Source organism: Asterias amurensis, chromosome 18 (assembly GCF_032118995.1).
Source record: "Asterias amurensis chromosome 18, ASM3211899v1".
Classification (NCBI taxonomy): domain Eukaryota; kingdom Metazoa; phylum Echinodermata; class Asteroidea; order Forcipulatida; family Asteriidae; genus Asterias; species Asterias amurensis.
This window is the reverse complement of record NC_092665.1, coordinates 17,058,107-17,073,974: the sequence shown is the minus strand read 5'-3', so window position 1 is coordinate 17,073,974 and position 15,868 is coordinate 17,058,107. Positions and strand designations below refer to the sequence as shown.

Here is a 15,868-nt window from a genome sequence, read left to right as displayed (position 1 = left end):
AAGTATGTCAATCTTTCTGTGAACATGTTTTATTTCAATTTACAAACAGCAAAATGTGGCATATAAATGCAACAATCATAAATTCTATAATATGATTATGTAAAATCAAAATTTATTACATTGAGCAATGAGTTACTTATCGATCAAGCATACCCGCTTAAGCAGTACAAAAACAGCTTCGTGTACTAACCATCAAATAGTGGTGGGCAGAGAATGTAACATCATATGCAGCATTAATCATGAGACTTTCATAATAGTAGGGCCATAATAATGGTTTCTGCATTTTAAAGAACATTTCGTGTCCATGCAGAAATATTTGCGTTACTTTCAGTTTTCTTTCACTTATAATCAATCATTGTGCTCTAAGTATATACAAGGACTACATTACATTGAAAAGTAAGTACAGCTGATAAACTGAAATTTACTATAGCCAGCTTGGACCTTATAGTTGGTGCAACCATAGAGACAACTTTTTTTCATGATGCAACTAATTAACTTGGCGAGAAACAGTCAATTCACAATTCCAAATTATTATGGTGTCAAATAATACTTTGAACTTTTTACACGCGACCGATTCATTCATTCAGTGTTATAAAAAAACTTAAAAGAGACCAGCAAATACTTTATCTGTGCGTGTGTTAGACTGTGCTAAAATGTCATATATTAACGATTAATACTAATGTAATAATACTTTATATTAATTTCGATAAACAAATAATCATAAAAATAGTTGAGCTATCATTCAGCGTAAGGCGTTAGTTTATGATCTGAAGATGAAACAGGAAAAGGGATCACTAGAATTGAGCTCAATCGATGATTGACGTCGACTCGACGAGTTGTTTGACATAATCATACAAAATGTACAGAGACCAATCATTTATATCATGCGATCCTAAACTGTAAAATCCATCAGCACAATGAAAGGAAACAATTCTATAGGGACCTAACCTTACCAGTGCAATGCAGTGCGTTTTTAGCGATAGCTACTTCCCATTGCAAAGGTAATTACTCATCAACAGAACGTCTCTGGAAACTCCTGAGATGACTATACGATCACATGATTGGCTGATCTTGCATTCCACCCAACTTGGAGATCTTCATGATTTTGCCAGCCCAAGATTTATCCAGAAGGAGCGTCAGAAACGCATCAGTTACCTCAGACACCCTGGGTATCAAAGAACGCAATACGTACGATTAAAACAAACACTCATTTTGGGCTTGTCGGCAAATATTTCAAAAGGACTCACTAAAACCATAACCGAAATACGCCCAATCCCAAATTTAGTTATGCACAAAATGAGCTGGCCTGTCCGATGCAATTGTGTCCGCCATGCAATACTGTCCGCTCCGGACACTTTTGCATATGCAATCGTGTCCGGGGCTTTGCAAAAACCGTCCAGTGGACATGTGCATGACTGTACATTGTAGTGTATGTGCGCGCGTAAGCGAGCGTGAATGCACTGAACCTACGTATCTGCAGCATATGAATATTCACGTATTTCATGATTGCAGCGAATACCCAACGGCCGAAAAAAATACATGTTAATCATGACACATGCACTTAGCTTGTAAAAAAAAATGGCGAACGTGTTCCGTCGACCACGAGCGTTTAATTTAGTGCAAGGGCGGTTTTGCACGGGGCGGACAAAACTGCATTATGCAAAACCGTCCGGCGGCCATTATTGCTTATGAAATAATGTCCTCCGGATAGTATTGCATAGAGGACATGGTTGCATGCGACACCGGCCCCTGACAGTGCACCTTCTGGAGATCTTTGGAAGCAGGCAGCTGGTGTCCTTTGATGAGTGAACCGTATGAGACGCTATACATGAGTGGATAATTGAGAGGGGTGGTCAGACGAGAAAAGACTCGACATGCTTGTGCTTTTTGTCCGTGTTTTATTGAGGGATTTTAGTTACTTATAGACCTCTATAATGGGGTTTATTTATGACTAACTCCTGCAGCCCAACAAGAAATAGCCACACATAGTTATCAAGTGTGTTTTATAAACAATAGGGCTAACATTCCTGTAAAGTATATAATTTGTTTCTAAATACAAAGCTGTTACATGAAATAAAGCTTAGAATAATATGTTGAACCAGCTGATTTCACTTTCATACAGTAAACCAGACATTAAGGGGGACAGAGAGGGAATTCTTAGAATCGCATAAACAAACTCACTGCAATATTCCTGCTTGCTGTTGAATTCCCTTTGCGAGTGCACGATCTGATTCAGTCCTCAGTATAACATTATCTTCATGTATCATCGCGGTATCTACAAAAGATGGGCACAATACACCGATTGTAATACCAGATGCCTTGGTAGTAGGGTGTGCCTGAAGACAAAGTGGGAAAATACGGAATCACAAAACAAACTCGGGTTCTCTTTAGATTTTATGTTTTTATTTTGCAGTTTCAATTTGTTTCGATGTAAACAGTCGAGTAATAACATCTCCAGACGATTTTTTTTGGTACAATTAACTTCTAAAATGGCTCTAAAGTCTCAAACAACGAGGAATTACGATTGTTATGGCATTAAGACAACGAAGTCAGAATCATTTTTTAAGATCTGAAATACTCACCATGATTGATTTAGATAAACCGATAACGGCATGTTTAGTAGCTGCATACGTCGGCATGTAGGGAATAGGTATCAGACCTGATGTAGAAAACGGACCATTAAATGATGAAAAACGTCACCGGGGATATTATGAACAAATCAAGATAAATCGTTTCCAGTAGGCCAATAATGTGCATTTTATTTCCTACTAAAAAGCATGTTTAAAGATTCGCGGAAACTCAATCCATTTCAATTGGTTATAGGTATTACATATAGTGCTGCAACGAGCAGGACGTTCTGTGAAAAAGGATGTTTTTAAACACGGAGCAACTCCTGTAGAAAATTAGTCGAACTTGTTTTCAATCCTCAACAGAAAACCCAACGTTTATAAATAACTGAACCTAATTGAACCTGTGCAGAAAAATACAATAGCGATACAACATTCTAGAAATTAAATCAAATACAACAAGATATTAAATTATAATATTTATGATTTGGGAACCTGATAATATTCAAAACAAAACAAATGTTTTACATTACTAACCTGCCAAAGACGAAATGTTGATAATAGTACCGCCGTCCCCACCTTCACTCAGACTCATGTGTTTGAGTGCAGTGTATGTGCCTGACAAAGTTCCTTTCTATATAAAGTACAAATTAAGTAACAATGTATTATGATGGTAGACGATTTGATAACAGCAAAACAACAGTAAGAAAAGTTCCGGAAGCCGGAAAGAATGGATGTAAGTTCAACTGTGTAAAAGGAATACAACGCAGGTTTGGAATTGATTGGCCTACTTAGGAAGACACTCAAGGTTGAGTTAGGGACAGATCCAAGAGATTATGAGACAGTTTTGATCTTTCAGAATAACTCCACCCAGTGCCTTAACTCAGATAAATATAATTGGCGTAGCTCTAACATATAATTCTTTTCTCGTTTAGTAAATGAATATGGTAGAATGATGTCTGAATTGTGTATCAACAATTTTTGCAATCGTTTTATTCTGAGATGTATTAGGACATACTCACCACATTTACGTCCACACACAGTCGCCAGTTTATTCTGAGATGTATTAGGACATACTCACCACATTTACGTCCACACACAGTCGCCAGTTTATTCTGAGATGTATTAGGACATACTCACCACATTTACGTCCACACACAGTCGCCAGTTTATTCTGAGATGTATTAGGACATACTCACCACATTTACGTCCACACACAGTCGCCAGTTTATTCTGAGATGTATTAGGACATACTCACCACATTTACGTCCACACACAGTCGCCAGTTTATTCTGAGATGTATTAGGACATACTCACCACATTTACGTCCACACACAGTCGCCAGTTTTAGATTCTGAGATGTATTAGGACATACTCACCACATTTACGTCCACACACAGTCGCCAGTTTTAGATTCTGAGATGTATTAGGACATACTCACCACATTTACGTCCACACACAGTCGCCAGTTTATTCTGAGATGTATTAGGACATACTCACCACATTTACGTCCACACACAGTCGCCAGTTTATTCTGAGATGTATTAGGACATACTCACCACATTTACGTCCACACACAGTCGCCAGTTTTAGATTCTGAGATGTATTAGGACATACTCACCACATTTACGTCCACACACAGTCGCCAGTTTATTCTGAGATGTATTAGGACATACTCACCACATTTACGTCCACACACAGTCGCCAGTTTTGTTCGTTCTGTACACCAGCGTTATTCACTAACAGATTGACGGTACCAAACTTTGTCTTGGTCTCCGTGAAAGCAGCTGGAATGGTAGACAAAAACAAATACTCAAAATGACGGAAATACACTCTTGTTTAGAGGGAAAATCGGCGCAAATGAGAAGTTCAGTCAATAATTGTTTTAATCAGTTTAACCCATAAGGAGTGACGGTTAAAACGTTAGCTTGATGTTGTTCATTTACTTATTTCTTTATTATGCATTTTTTCAGTCCAGAATGTTGTTATATTTACCTTCTATGTCAGATTCCGATGTGACGTTACATTTGACGAATATTACTTTTTCCTCCCCAAACTTTTTGAACTCTTCCAGTGTTTCCTTTCCTTTTGATTCGTTGATATCTGCTAAACAAACGCCCTTAACGAAAATAAATGAGGATGAAATATCAGAATTGCGCAGCTGTTTCTTTCTTAATGGCCCGGCACTGTATCAAGTTTTTCCAAAGATAAAGTTTCATATTTTTCGACAACTTTGTACCACCTTTATAACAAGTAAGCCTGCGGATATATAACACTTTTTTTTTTTTTTTTTTTTTTTTGGGGGGGGGGGGTTGTTACCGAAATATGAGCCTTCTTTTAAGGACAAAAAATTGAATTACCTTGACACCTTTCTGAAGCATGACTTCAGCAAACGCCTTCCCCAGCCCCTCAGCAGATCCCGTTACGATGGCCACAGTGTCGGGGTTGAAGTGTGCCGTCGCCAGGTCGAATGTCGAACCGTTATTTGTGCTCGCCATCTTGCTCTTGAGAATTATACGGTTGATCTAGAAGATGTAGTCAATTTTCCACTGAGAGACACATACGGTAGTTTTATTATGTTAATCGGGGGGGGGGGGGGGGGGGGTAAGTGACATTGTAAGTTTTTAAACGTTAACTCAAACACTCAATAAAAAGACTTCTGTACAGTTGACCTCATTGAAAGGCCGATGCGATCTCACCGCACCCACACATCAAACAAGAACAGGAAATTAAACCTTTCGTTTTTAAGAAAACAATAAAGCATGTTTTGGGTCTTACTTTGAAATATGATTATTACTCATTAGATGAATGCAAATGGTCCATAATACGATCCTTGCGAAGAATTGTTAAAAACAAAACGTACCAAAATCTTCAGCCAAAAAATAAATCCACTATTCCCTGGCACCAAGCGTTAGATGTACCACTAGGGCGTGGCATGCCCTCGGTTGCTAAAAATGTAGGTCTTAAAGGCAACATGGTGACATCTATTAATTTCATTTTGGGGTATAAACGATGCAAAAACACAGCAAAAAGTAAGCCTGTCGAAGCTGTGAAGAAGCTCACTTAAAAATATCTTCGCGTCTTTCGTTTTACTATCATTATTTGAAAATCGTTACCGTTTCAGAAGAGGTGAGGAGTTCGACGCAACACTTCAATCGGTTTCCTCAAGAGTCAAACAATTGACTATAATATTATGCATTTAAGAGTTTTATTAAGAATGTTTATAAATGCTGTGCTGTCTTTGATCTAAAACGGGAATAACTTTTCTTTTTTGCATCAAGTTGACATCTTTTCATAGTGAATTGAACTGAACACCAAATGCTTTAGAGTCTATAAACAATGGATGTTAAACAGAACTGTGGAGAATTTTTAGGCCTTTTTACATGAGATGAGTGATAGTTCACAAACTGCCTCTGTAGCTTTCGTGTCAAAACGGGTCCAAGATCAGTGTTGGTTCATTGATGACAGTGACAACTATAAATGGCGCTCCTGAGTGACAGCAACCTTATTGGCCTTTGGGAAATGGGCACATGCACTGTTTGGTTCGAGTCATACAGAGAAACTAGGTGCAGTCGACATTGTTAATAGAACAATATTAAGCCTTGACATTTTGAGGCTTCAACTTTACGTACCGCCCCCGCTGATCGAAAATTCCACAGCTGATTGATTCCACACAAAACACAATCTAGATGATCACTGTTACGTCTAAAGAACATGAGTTATAACACCGAGTAAATTTGTACCTATATGTATGCATGGAGGTATAGATGATAAAAAAGTTCCATGATATATAGGTGAACGAATATTTATTGTCATTACGGCCCAATGGTTGTCCAAAAAGCAAAAGTTATTAATGGAGAAAAGACAAAACTCATGCAGAGAAGAACATGGTAACGTATTGTATCCAAACTCACCAACCAAATCTTGTCAAGTGCGGACCTTAGATGGTAACCTCCAGGGTGTTGACTGTGTGGGATGATAGGAGTTTTAAACTGACACCGTGTCGTGGATGACCAAGCCCATGTACCCGATGAACAGGTTACGCAATATTATGTATACAGTGCGGCTTTGTGTCTATCAAAAAGAGGCTGAACCGGGAAGCAATGCTAAATAGTTTAGCGGTAATTTAACATACCTTTCGCACTGCACTGGAGGTCATTTTAACCGACCGTACACACAGACCCGCGGAAATCCTCCACCCTACTCAACGCTAACTTCCTTTGATATCTGTTCAAGGTCCAATTCTGAACAGTGGAGGTAACCCAACACCAACAGCGCTGTGATTTGAAACAACCACATAAGCTGGATTTGATCTGTATATGTTTAGTCATGGAGCAATAGTTCGCCATTATTGACTTTGCAACTCAGATTCAGAACTCATGAGAACAAAAAGTCATTGAGCTATGCCATACAAACTGCGGTAACACTAATACAATCATCAAACGCAAGCAGAACCATTCCTATACATCCATGGTTATACCATTGTGAAATCTAGTGCCTAGGTTTGTGTCATAAAAGCCCTCTTTGAACTTTCCCGTTTAATTTACAAATAGTACGGAGAGCTATTTTATTTGTAAAATAGCGATCTAAAAGTTTCCATGAGTTGTAAATAAGTTATTTAGAAAATATTGTCAGACGGTTTACTCAATGATATAACAGATTCAAAGACATGACGAAGCATTACCCAAATCTCACGTTGTCAAACGTTTATTTATCATCATGATGTGTGTACCTATCCATTTACCATAATGATATAACAGATTCAAAGAAATGACGAAGCATTACCCAAATCTCACGTTGTCAAACGTTTATTTATCATCATGATGTGTGTACCTATCCATTTACCATAATTATTCTTTGTACAAGTTAAATAATATCTCTTTAATATAGTGCAGTAATATTTTATCATCATTATCATGGAGGTGAGGTATATCCTTATACGAAGAGTCACCACCAAACTGAGACCATGATCCTAATTCTTGGATGATATTACATCCCTTTTTGAACCACAAGGTGGACTGAGTGGATGTGCTTACATAGCCTTCATCACAACCACCAGATCTAAACCAATTAGGTCAAAGCTCGGTCCACCACTTTCAAGCCACAAGCAGAAAACGCGAACAGCCTACGTCATTACCCTCAGTGTTTAAATTGTGGATCTCAAAGATATAGAAAATAATGTGTTTGGAAATGTTGATAATACACTGCGCTGAAATCGGAACACGATAGTCACTCTTCATACAAAGACTATATAAACACATGATTGGTCAACTTAGAGTACTGGTTAATAAACGTAACATAAATGTACACTATTCTGGTTTTGTGAATTACACATCAGGAAAATGATCATTCCCTTGTTATAAAAAACAAATTCACATTAGTTATACAGACCTTTATCCCCAAACTAAGCATTATTTATTGTATTGTATTGTAAACCTTAATATGAAACCGGGAATCGCATCACTTATTGAAACCATTCCATGGACTCATATGAAGTACATTAATGTATATTAGCTCAATACCAGGGTAACAGTGAGTCTTGATGTAAAGAACGGAAAAAAGGGACAGGGAAACAAACAACAAAAAACTACATGTATATTACATTTGTCATTGATTTGTTGCCATCAATTTGTTGTCAAAATATCCATTCAGCGATCCAAATTTACAAACTGAATAAAAAAAAAAAATGTTTCCTCAAATTAAAGACTTCATTTACACATTCTTCACAGATCCCCATCATGTTTCATAAACAACCATTTAAGTGGTCACCAATCCACAAGAAAGGCATTTTAAGATTCAAGGAGCTTGTAAACATTTCTTTTATCTGGCCACAATATTGTTATTTTATAAACGTCAGTACCAATCTTTCTTATTCATTTGGTTTAAAACGGTTAACCAAGAAACAAATGAAGGGGAACGTACAAAATTTCATGTAGTTGTTCGTCTGAAACTTAAAAGACTTGTTTCATTGAAACAAAGCACCAAACACACACACAAATATTATCTTTGATGTGAGATCGGCACAATGCCCCACCATGCGCAGTTCACACTAAACTCAAATGAGAGCTTTTGATAACCAACATAATTGCACAAAACTGTTAACAGGATATGAACCCTATTTTAATCAACAATCTTCCTTTCTGTTCTTATAAATTAACCTAAGATCTTTTTCTGTGAAGCAAACATTTCTTGGTGCTTCAAATATGAGATGAGCTTCTGCAATAGAAAGACACGTCAATTTACATCGTAAAACATCTAGGCCTATACTATTTTCTTGATCGATGAAACACTTATTTAACAAAAATTCATAAAAATCAACAAGCACCATCACCAACCCAAAGCAAATCACAAAACGTCTACCATAGATTGTAAGAGCTTGAGACTGCACTAATAATTGTCTTATCTACTTGTAGTTTTCAGTAAGGTGTGTTCATCATAAGATGAAAAAGTTACACAACAAATAACCCAACAACATTTTGTTTGGACAGAGCGACACGGTATAATAGTTTTTAGTGTTGTTGAATTACATTTCTTCACTGCTCTTTATCTGTGAAAAGAATATTGTTAATAAAAACTAATTGTACAGGCTTATAATTATAGCTGATGATAAGTTTGGGAGGTTTTCCCATCCGCATTAAACCTTTATACCTTAAAATCATTGCCTCCTTTAATAACATTTCATTAAAGGAGAATTAGACCGCTGAAATGTTCCCCAAACTACAGTTGCAACGCGACAGAACATCTACACGCTTCACATTTTTGCTTTTATTCAAGAACACTTGTTCAAATGTTTTAGGGACTGACCCTACAAGTTACAAGACAAATTAGAAATGAGTATAAATATATTTAACTGTATACTTGTAAGGAAAGCATTTCTCTCAAAATAAGACATTTTACCTAAGTTTCTGTCCATTTTGGAATGTGATTAACATGTAGTTTAACTGTGATGTAAAGGGATGACATCTTAAATGAATCATAGAGGTATGTCTACCTCCATGATTGAATGAAACCCATCAATTCCTCTTAAATACAGAACAAAAACCATGTACATCTACCAATCTCTAACATTAACCTTCTTCTTTGGTTTGTTTTCCATGTAAACATTTAGGGAACAAATGGGAGGCCGGAAGAAGTAATTATTATGGAAAGTGATATTTGTTATCAATAACATTGTGGGGTCCTTAACTTCTACAATTTAGGCAAATAAGAATTGAAATAATCATTTGAATTGAACACAAATTGATTAGAGAGAAAAATTGTGCCACTTAATAATGTATCAGACCTGTCCAGTAAAAACTTCACATAACTTGTTGTTATGAAAACATGACATTACTATATTAAACACTTGATAATAGGCAACTGTCGACATTATTTACAAATAGTTATTACATTGCCAGAATTTTGCTTTGTAATAATACAACTTGAAACAAGTACTTGCATTATGGGATATTGGGGAAAGAAAGTACACATGAATGACATGAACTTACTGAATGTTTTGACATCTATTCTCTACTTTTCCTTTCGATGCATAAATCAATCATAACAAGGTACTTTCATTCCTCACTATTCAGTGTACATGTACTTGTATTTATTATCTCTGCGGAATACGTGATGAATTGTAATGACAATAATCATTTGTTCATATTAAATGTATGTCAGTGTGGGTAGATGCATTACTCGGTTTAATATCATTGATACATGTACCTCTCACATCATGTTGCCTTTAGTTCTTGAGAAATATACACTGTAGGGGATGGAACACAAGGCCTTCACTACTTTTGTTTATTGTTGAAATGCTTTTTTCAGACTTTTTGTACATGTATATTTATTAATATATTTATTTGTTGGGGAGGAGTGGAGGCTGTTAAAACCTAATGATACGATGGATGCAAATTACAAAGCCTGCTTGCAGTATTTCATTACCATACTTACTACAACATCGATAGCTAGTCAGAACGACTAGTTAGTCAGAACAACTAATGTTGGATGAGAAAGCTGGTTTCTATGGTGATTCAGCTGATTAAGCACCTCAGCCAATCGTCTAGCAGGAATGACTACATGGATGTGAACGGGATGGTGTTATTGGTTGCTTTAGCTCAATCTTTAAGTATGATGAATCTGATTGGATGTTCTCAGAATGTTACCCAGCTATTCTTAGCACCTCCAGATCTAAACAGAATAAGAACATTATGATGTGAAATTTGAAGAATTCTCATTGCTTTTATTTTGTTTCAATATTCATAAAATGATAAAGATTCAATCCTTTCAATACTTGGACATTCAAAACCTAAACTTCCGTTTGTCATAATAAGCAGCACAACACAAACTATGGATTCTGATAAAAAACAATCAAGGCAAATTGAGGATGTGTTTGTTAAACTGATAATTCTTTTCACAATAGCAAACAACCATAGACAAAATTCAGTGAAAAAAGAAATTCAAATCCTACCTGTCATAAAAGATAGAATAACTTTCAAACAAAAGCTGGTTATTGGTTATGTATGGGTTAACTTACATGTTAGGTTTTTAGCTTGTTAACAACAAACAAAAGACAACACTTACTGGGCACTCGTAAAATCCCCCCAGTCTGTTGATGCTTGTTGGGTTTGCTGTGCCATAGGTTGTGCCATAGGTTGCGCCATAGGTTGCGCCATGGGTTGTACCATGGGTTGTACCATGGGTTGTGTCATGGGTTGTGTCATCGGTTGTGTCATCGGTTGTGTCATTGGCTGTGCTGAAGCTTGTGGCATTCCTGGGGCTCCAAACCCTCCTAATAAGTCGAGACTTGACTGCACTTGATTATTGCCACCTGGAGGAGATGATTATAGTGGAATAATACATTAAAACAATGATCAGTGGGAATGGCTTAACCCAACACGCAACCCATATATAAAATATCTTCAATGCTAAATCAATGCACATAATTGGATTCTGGTAAGATTAGAATTCAGAATTCTGATAAGACTGGGACAATCTCCATCAAAATCATCTTTATGGTAAGTAAGTTTAGAGATTTCTGGGGTGGTTAGGGTTTATGAATTAGTTTGTCTTAAGTTAATAAGAGGATAAAATGCTATTTACCGAAAATGCCAAAGTTATTATTAGGTTGTTGTAGTACATTTGGCTGCTGTTGCTGCTGCTGGGTAAATATGCCCATTGAACTCTGACCTCCAGACTGGGTACCTATTGCACCAGGAGCGGGTTGTATGGGTGGTTTAACACCTCCAGGGGGTGGGGGAAGAAGACCTGGTGCAGCAATCCCACCCCCTGTGCTCCTTGGTCTAGATGATGATGTTCCTGTTTTCTTACCCTACAATGAAGAGAAAGGAACAAACTTGAAAGATGAGTTATTAGCTAGCCCTGCGTGAACTCATTTTTCTGGGTTCTTCAATATCCCAATATATTTCCTAGTTTGCAGAGATTGTAACACCAATCAAATAGCGGTTATAGCAAGTTTGTAGAGTATTTGCTCAAGGACACAGGCTCTGACTAGTTGGTGGACTGAAATAAAAACCACTACTTTTTCCACAGTAATTCCCTTAGTTATTTTACATGCTGAACTTTTTAACCCAACATTAGTACACAGGACATATTACAGCTAATAATCCAATCTGAACAACAAAGACATTTTGCTGACAGTAAGCTCTGCAGTGCACAAGAACAGAATGGCCTTAACTCGAGCTAACTTCCTCACCCCAATATTTATTTTAATAGTCTGTCCCTCCTTGAAGCCCAAGTCCAGCTTTGGGCCCGGGTTCGTCTCTGCATTCTTTTCTTGTTCTTCAATCTCTTTAGACTGCTTTAGCCATCTGCGAACAAGGAATATAAAGATATTATATTTGTATTGAACCAGGGTGATCCAATCAGTATTTTAATAAACTATACTCCCCGATTGGTTATGGATATTCAATTCTGTCTTCTAATGGTCAACATGCAAAAAAGAATTTCATTTGTATAACATGGAAACCATCTTTTGAGAATTGCAAATAAACATACAATAGAAAACGGTCAGGTTGTTTTTGTAATAGAGTGGCGTAGGCTAGCAAGTCATTAAAGTTGCCTTTTGAGTATGGTCGTCTTGTCCTTTCTTTCATTTAAAAGGTACAAGTTTACAATGTGAAAAGAGAAGTTCCTACATCTTTTTTTTTACAAATTCAAAATCAGAACAGATAACAACTTTTGGGAAGCAGGTAAGTGGATGGTGAAGAAAAAGATTTTTACTTGAAGTGATCTTGAAGAGCAACGTTGAAGTCGAATGAGTCTCCTCGGTCTGTGAAACCAATACCAACAAAAGCCTTACGACCTGTAAAGGAACAAAAAAAACAGCAATGAGTATTTACCAACAAAAGCCTTACGACCTGTAAAGGAACAAAAAAAAACAGCAATGAGTATTCTATTCTATAGCGACAATGCACATCATACATCAGACATGTATGTTTTACTTGTTGATAATTTGATATTTCTATTAAAAAAGAATTGTGCCTGAAACTAAAATGTCCTTAGATTGAGAGTACACACCTGAATCTGATATTCTGATGACAAAGTATCGACTGGAATCTAGCACTGCCTCCACTGCTATACTAGGAAATTGCTCCACTGGTGCCTCAGCAAACAGTTCACCTGGAATAATGTAGGGGAATTTCAAATAGAATTACTGAAATAAGGATCCACTGGACTCTTCATGTGTAGTAAGGCCTCAGCCTACATGTAGGCTATACTACCAGGCTCTATTGTTTGTTTAATTCAATTAATTTGTCCATGCAAGTTTGCCCCAAACAAGGCTAAAAGCCACTCTTGGTAAGGGGCTACAAAAAGAACAAATTTTACATGAATATACCAGAACATGCTATTCCTTCTTAAACTCTCTAGATTGTAGGATGGGAAGGGTTCAAACATTTACCAGGCAAGAAGTTCTAAAGAGATGTATAAGGGAACAGCTCGCTGGTTTGGCTTTTTTTCTACATCTCAACGAGAGAGTGTTGGTTTAGAACAAGAAGAATAGCTCAATGAAAATCCTTGGTGTCTATGAGGACAAACTGGCCGATTGGGCCCATAATTATTGTTTCGTCTTGGTGTTCCTATATTTTGTAGTAAGTCTTTTGTGGCTCTTGTTTGTGCTTTAACTTAATATTTTTAACATATTTATTCTTATTTTATAATTCCAAGTCATTCCGTCCTTTGGCCATGACTTTTAACATGTACCAATAAAATAAAACAAACAAATGATAGGGTTCCAAATCTACAAAGCCTGATTTAACATTAAATGCAAAATCCCCCTAGAAAGTCTTGCAATAAAAATGAGGGAAGAAGTATCCATGCTGATGAAATTTAAATAACCTGCCGTCGATTTCACAAAGAGTTAGGACTCGTCTTATCTCGAGTTAGGACGATAATTCTTCCTAACTTGGGATTAATCTTAAGGTCTGCATGTTACAGTGCAGGGCTGGGACTCATCCTAAGTCCTAAGATTAGTCTTAAGTTGGGAAGAGTTTTGTGAAATCGACAGCTGGTCTTACAATGTACATTGTAACAAATCCTTACACTAGGAAAGTTTACCTGTTGTTTTGTCTTCAAGTTTAATAACGCATTCTTTTCCTCTGGCCACAATCCGTAGTCTCCCAATCCATTCTGGACTATCTAATTTCCATTCTGAGGCCCTAAAAGATAAAATAACTTGATTGTTCAAGTTGATGATTAAAAATCCCTGTATTGTGTTTTAATGTCAAAGTAATGCCACAAAATCAAACTAATGGAAGGTGTAGTTGCGATAATGTAACCCTCCTCCCGACGGTGAAGCCGGAGAGGGAGGAGGGTTACGTTATCGCAACTATGGAAGGTTGGGTTTCAAAATGTTTTGTTACTGTAAATCGATGTTTATTTAATTACTACACACACACCTTATAATAAACACAGGTGTCACAGCTTACACAGGCCACAGCACAGGGCCTAGGTTTCTAGACTTTGCTGGCTAAACAAAAACCACCAGACAATTAACATTTGGAACAAACAAGTTGAGACTGTGTTACTGTTACTTATTATTTATAGTATCAATATTATTATTAAATATTCATAAATACCCCAGGCAGTTACTCTACTCCTATTGGTGGAGAGCGCATTACGTGGGTGTGCATAAACCTTTTGTTAATGACCTGTAAAAAGTGTTAATTCATGAGCGTGACACGCGACCTTGCACCTGTTCTTATAAGACAGTTTCTTCATTCTTATTGGTCGAGAGCAACGGCTGAAACAGTTGTGCAACATCACACGATACGCGCGACGCCCACAGCATTCCCTTTTGTTTATGCGAGGGCAGCGGAGAGCGTGGAGGGGTGTTGTGTTGAAAGAAATCATTTAACAATTATAATTTTTGCATTTATTTTACTTTTTGACCAAAAAGTGATGATGTTTTTGACCGAAAAGGTATTTATGAATGTGAATCAAAGTGTGTTGAATCATGGTTGAATTGAATCGGTTTTCAACTAGTGGTTCTTTTCTAATTTACCTTGACTACGTCTCGATAAATTATCAAGAACCAGGCCACGTTTGGATTAAACCACTAGTTGAAAACCTGGATAACTTTCCGTATGGCGCCACCACCTTTTCACTCATTTTTACAAAAAGGGATATCTCATTGAGGTAAATTAGATACTATATTATTTCATATCGAATGAAAAAGTGGTGGCGCCATACGGAAACTTTTCCGAAAACCTCTTCACCACACATTGATTCCCTTATTAAACAACCTTTTCATCATGTACTTAGTGTATCGTCATTCCAGAGCCCCAAATCATGTGTCACGACCACCCCCCCCCCCCCTTCTCTGTCTGGGATGTTGATCAGAACAGAACTTCAGAAGTTGTATAATAATCACATCATTGCATTGTTTAGTCTTTAGATAAAAGTATGCAAGCAACTATTGAACATTACAACTTACAGACTGATGTTAAAAAGAGAGCCATGTAAAAAAGGCAGCCCAACAACAAACAACAAACAACTTACAATACAAGTGGGCTTAATTAATTATAATAAATAATACATAACAAATGGAAAATTAGTAGGATTGAGGAATTGGCAGCCGTAATTTACTTACCTAAATCCCCGATTTGATGATCTTGCTGGTATTTTTGTAAAGACCTGCACCTCCGGCTTAACACACAAAACACTCTCGTATTCTAAAGACATTTTGTTTTACAAAATAAGTTTCAGGGGATGGAATTTATAAACGATAATTAAATAAAAACAACTGACATGCAGTTTAGTCAGTAGACGTAGACTAAACACACACACACGTCATTGAGACG

The 15,868-nt window shown here is 36.9% G+C and overlaps 2 protein-coding genes across 3 annotated transcripts; both read right to left on the bottom strand.

Annotated features, from left to right (window-relative positions):
• Positions 1-7: 7 nt before the first annotated feature.
• LOC139950340 (15-hydroxyprostaglandin dehydrogenase [NAD(+)]-like) lies at positions 8-6,840 on the bottom strand. Of its 2 annotated transcripts, none has more exons than XM_071948961.1 (8): positions 6,703-6,840; positions 4,928-5,116; positions 4,563-4,686; positions 4,248-4,354; positions 3,105-3,201; positions 2,583-2,659; positions 2,182-2,336; positions 8-1,165 (listed from the first exon to the last, which is right to left on the bottom strand). In XM_071948961.1, the coding sequence occupies exons 2-8, from the start codon at positions 5,063-5,065 to the stop codon at positions 1,054-1,056; spliced, it is 810 nt and encodes a 269-aa protein (XP_071805062.1). In that variant the 5' UTR covers positions 5,066-5,116; positions 6,703-6,840; the 3' UTR covers positions 8-1,053. The 2 variants fall into 2 exon arrangements, with proteins under 2 accessions (XP_071805062.1, XP_071805061.1); XM_071948960.1 differs by lacking the exon at positions 6,703-6,840 and adding an exon at positions 6,482-6,692.
• A 416-nt stretch (positions 6,841-7,256) lies between these two features.
• LOC139950338 (adaptin ear-binding coat-associated protein 2-like) lies at positions 7,257-15,866 on the bottom strand. Its single transcript, XM_071948958.1, has 8 exons — positions 15,658-15,866; positions 14,124-14,224; positions 13,086-13,187; positions 12,789-12,870; positions 12,262-12,376; positions 11,649-11,877; positions 11,130-11,376; positions 7,257-10,736 (listed from the first exon to the last, which is right to left on the bottom strand). Exons 1-8 carry the CDS (start codon positions 15,747-15,749, stop codon positions 10,700-10,702), a joined length of 1,005 nt encoding a protein of 334 aa, XP_071805059.1. The 5' UTR covers positions 15,750-15,866; the 3' UTR covers positions 7,257-10,699.
• Between the last annotated feature and the right edge of the window lie 2 nt (positions 15,867-15,868).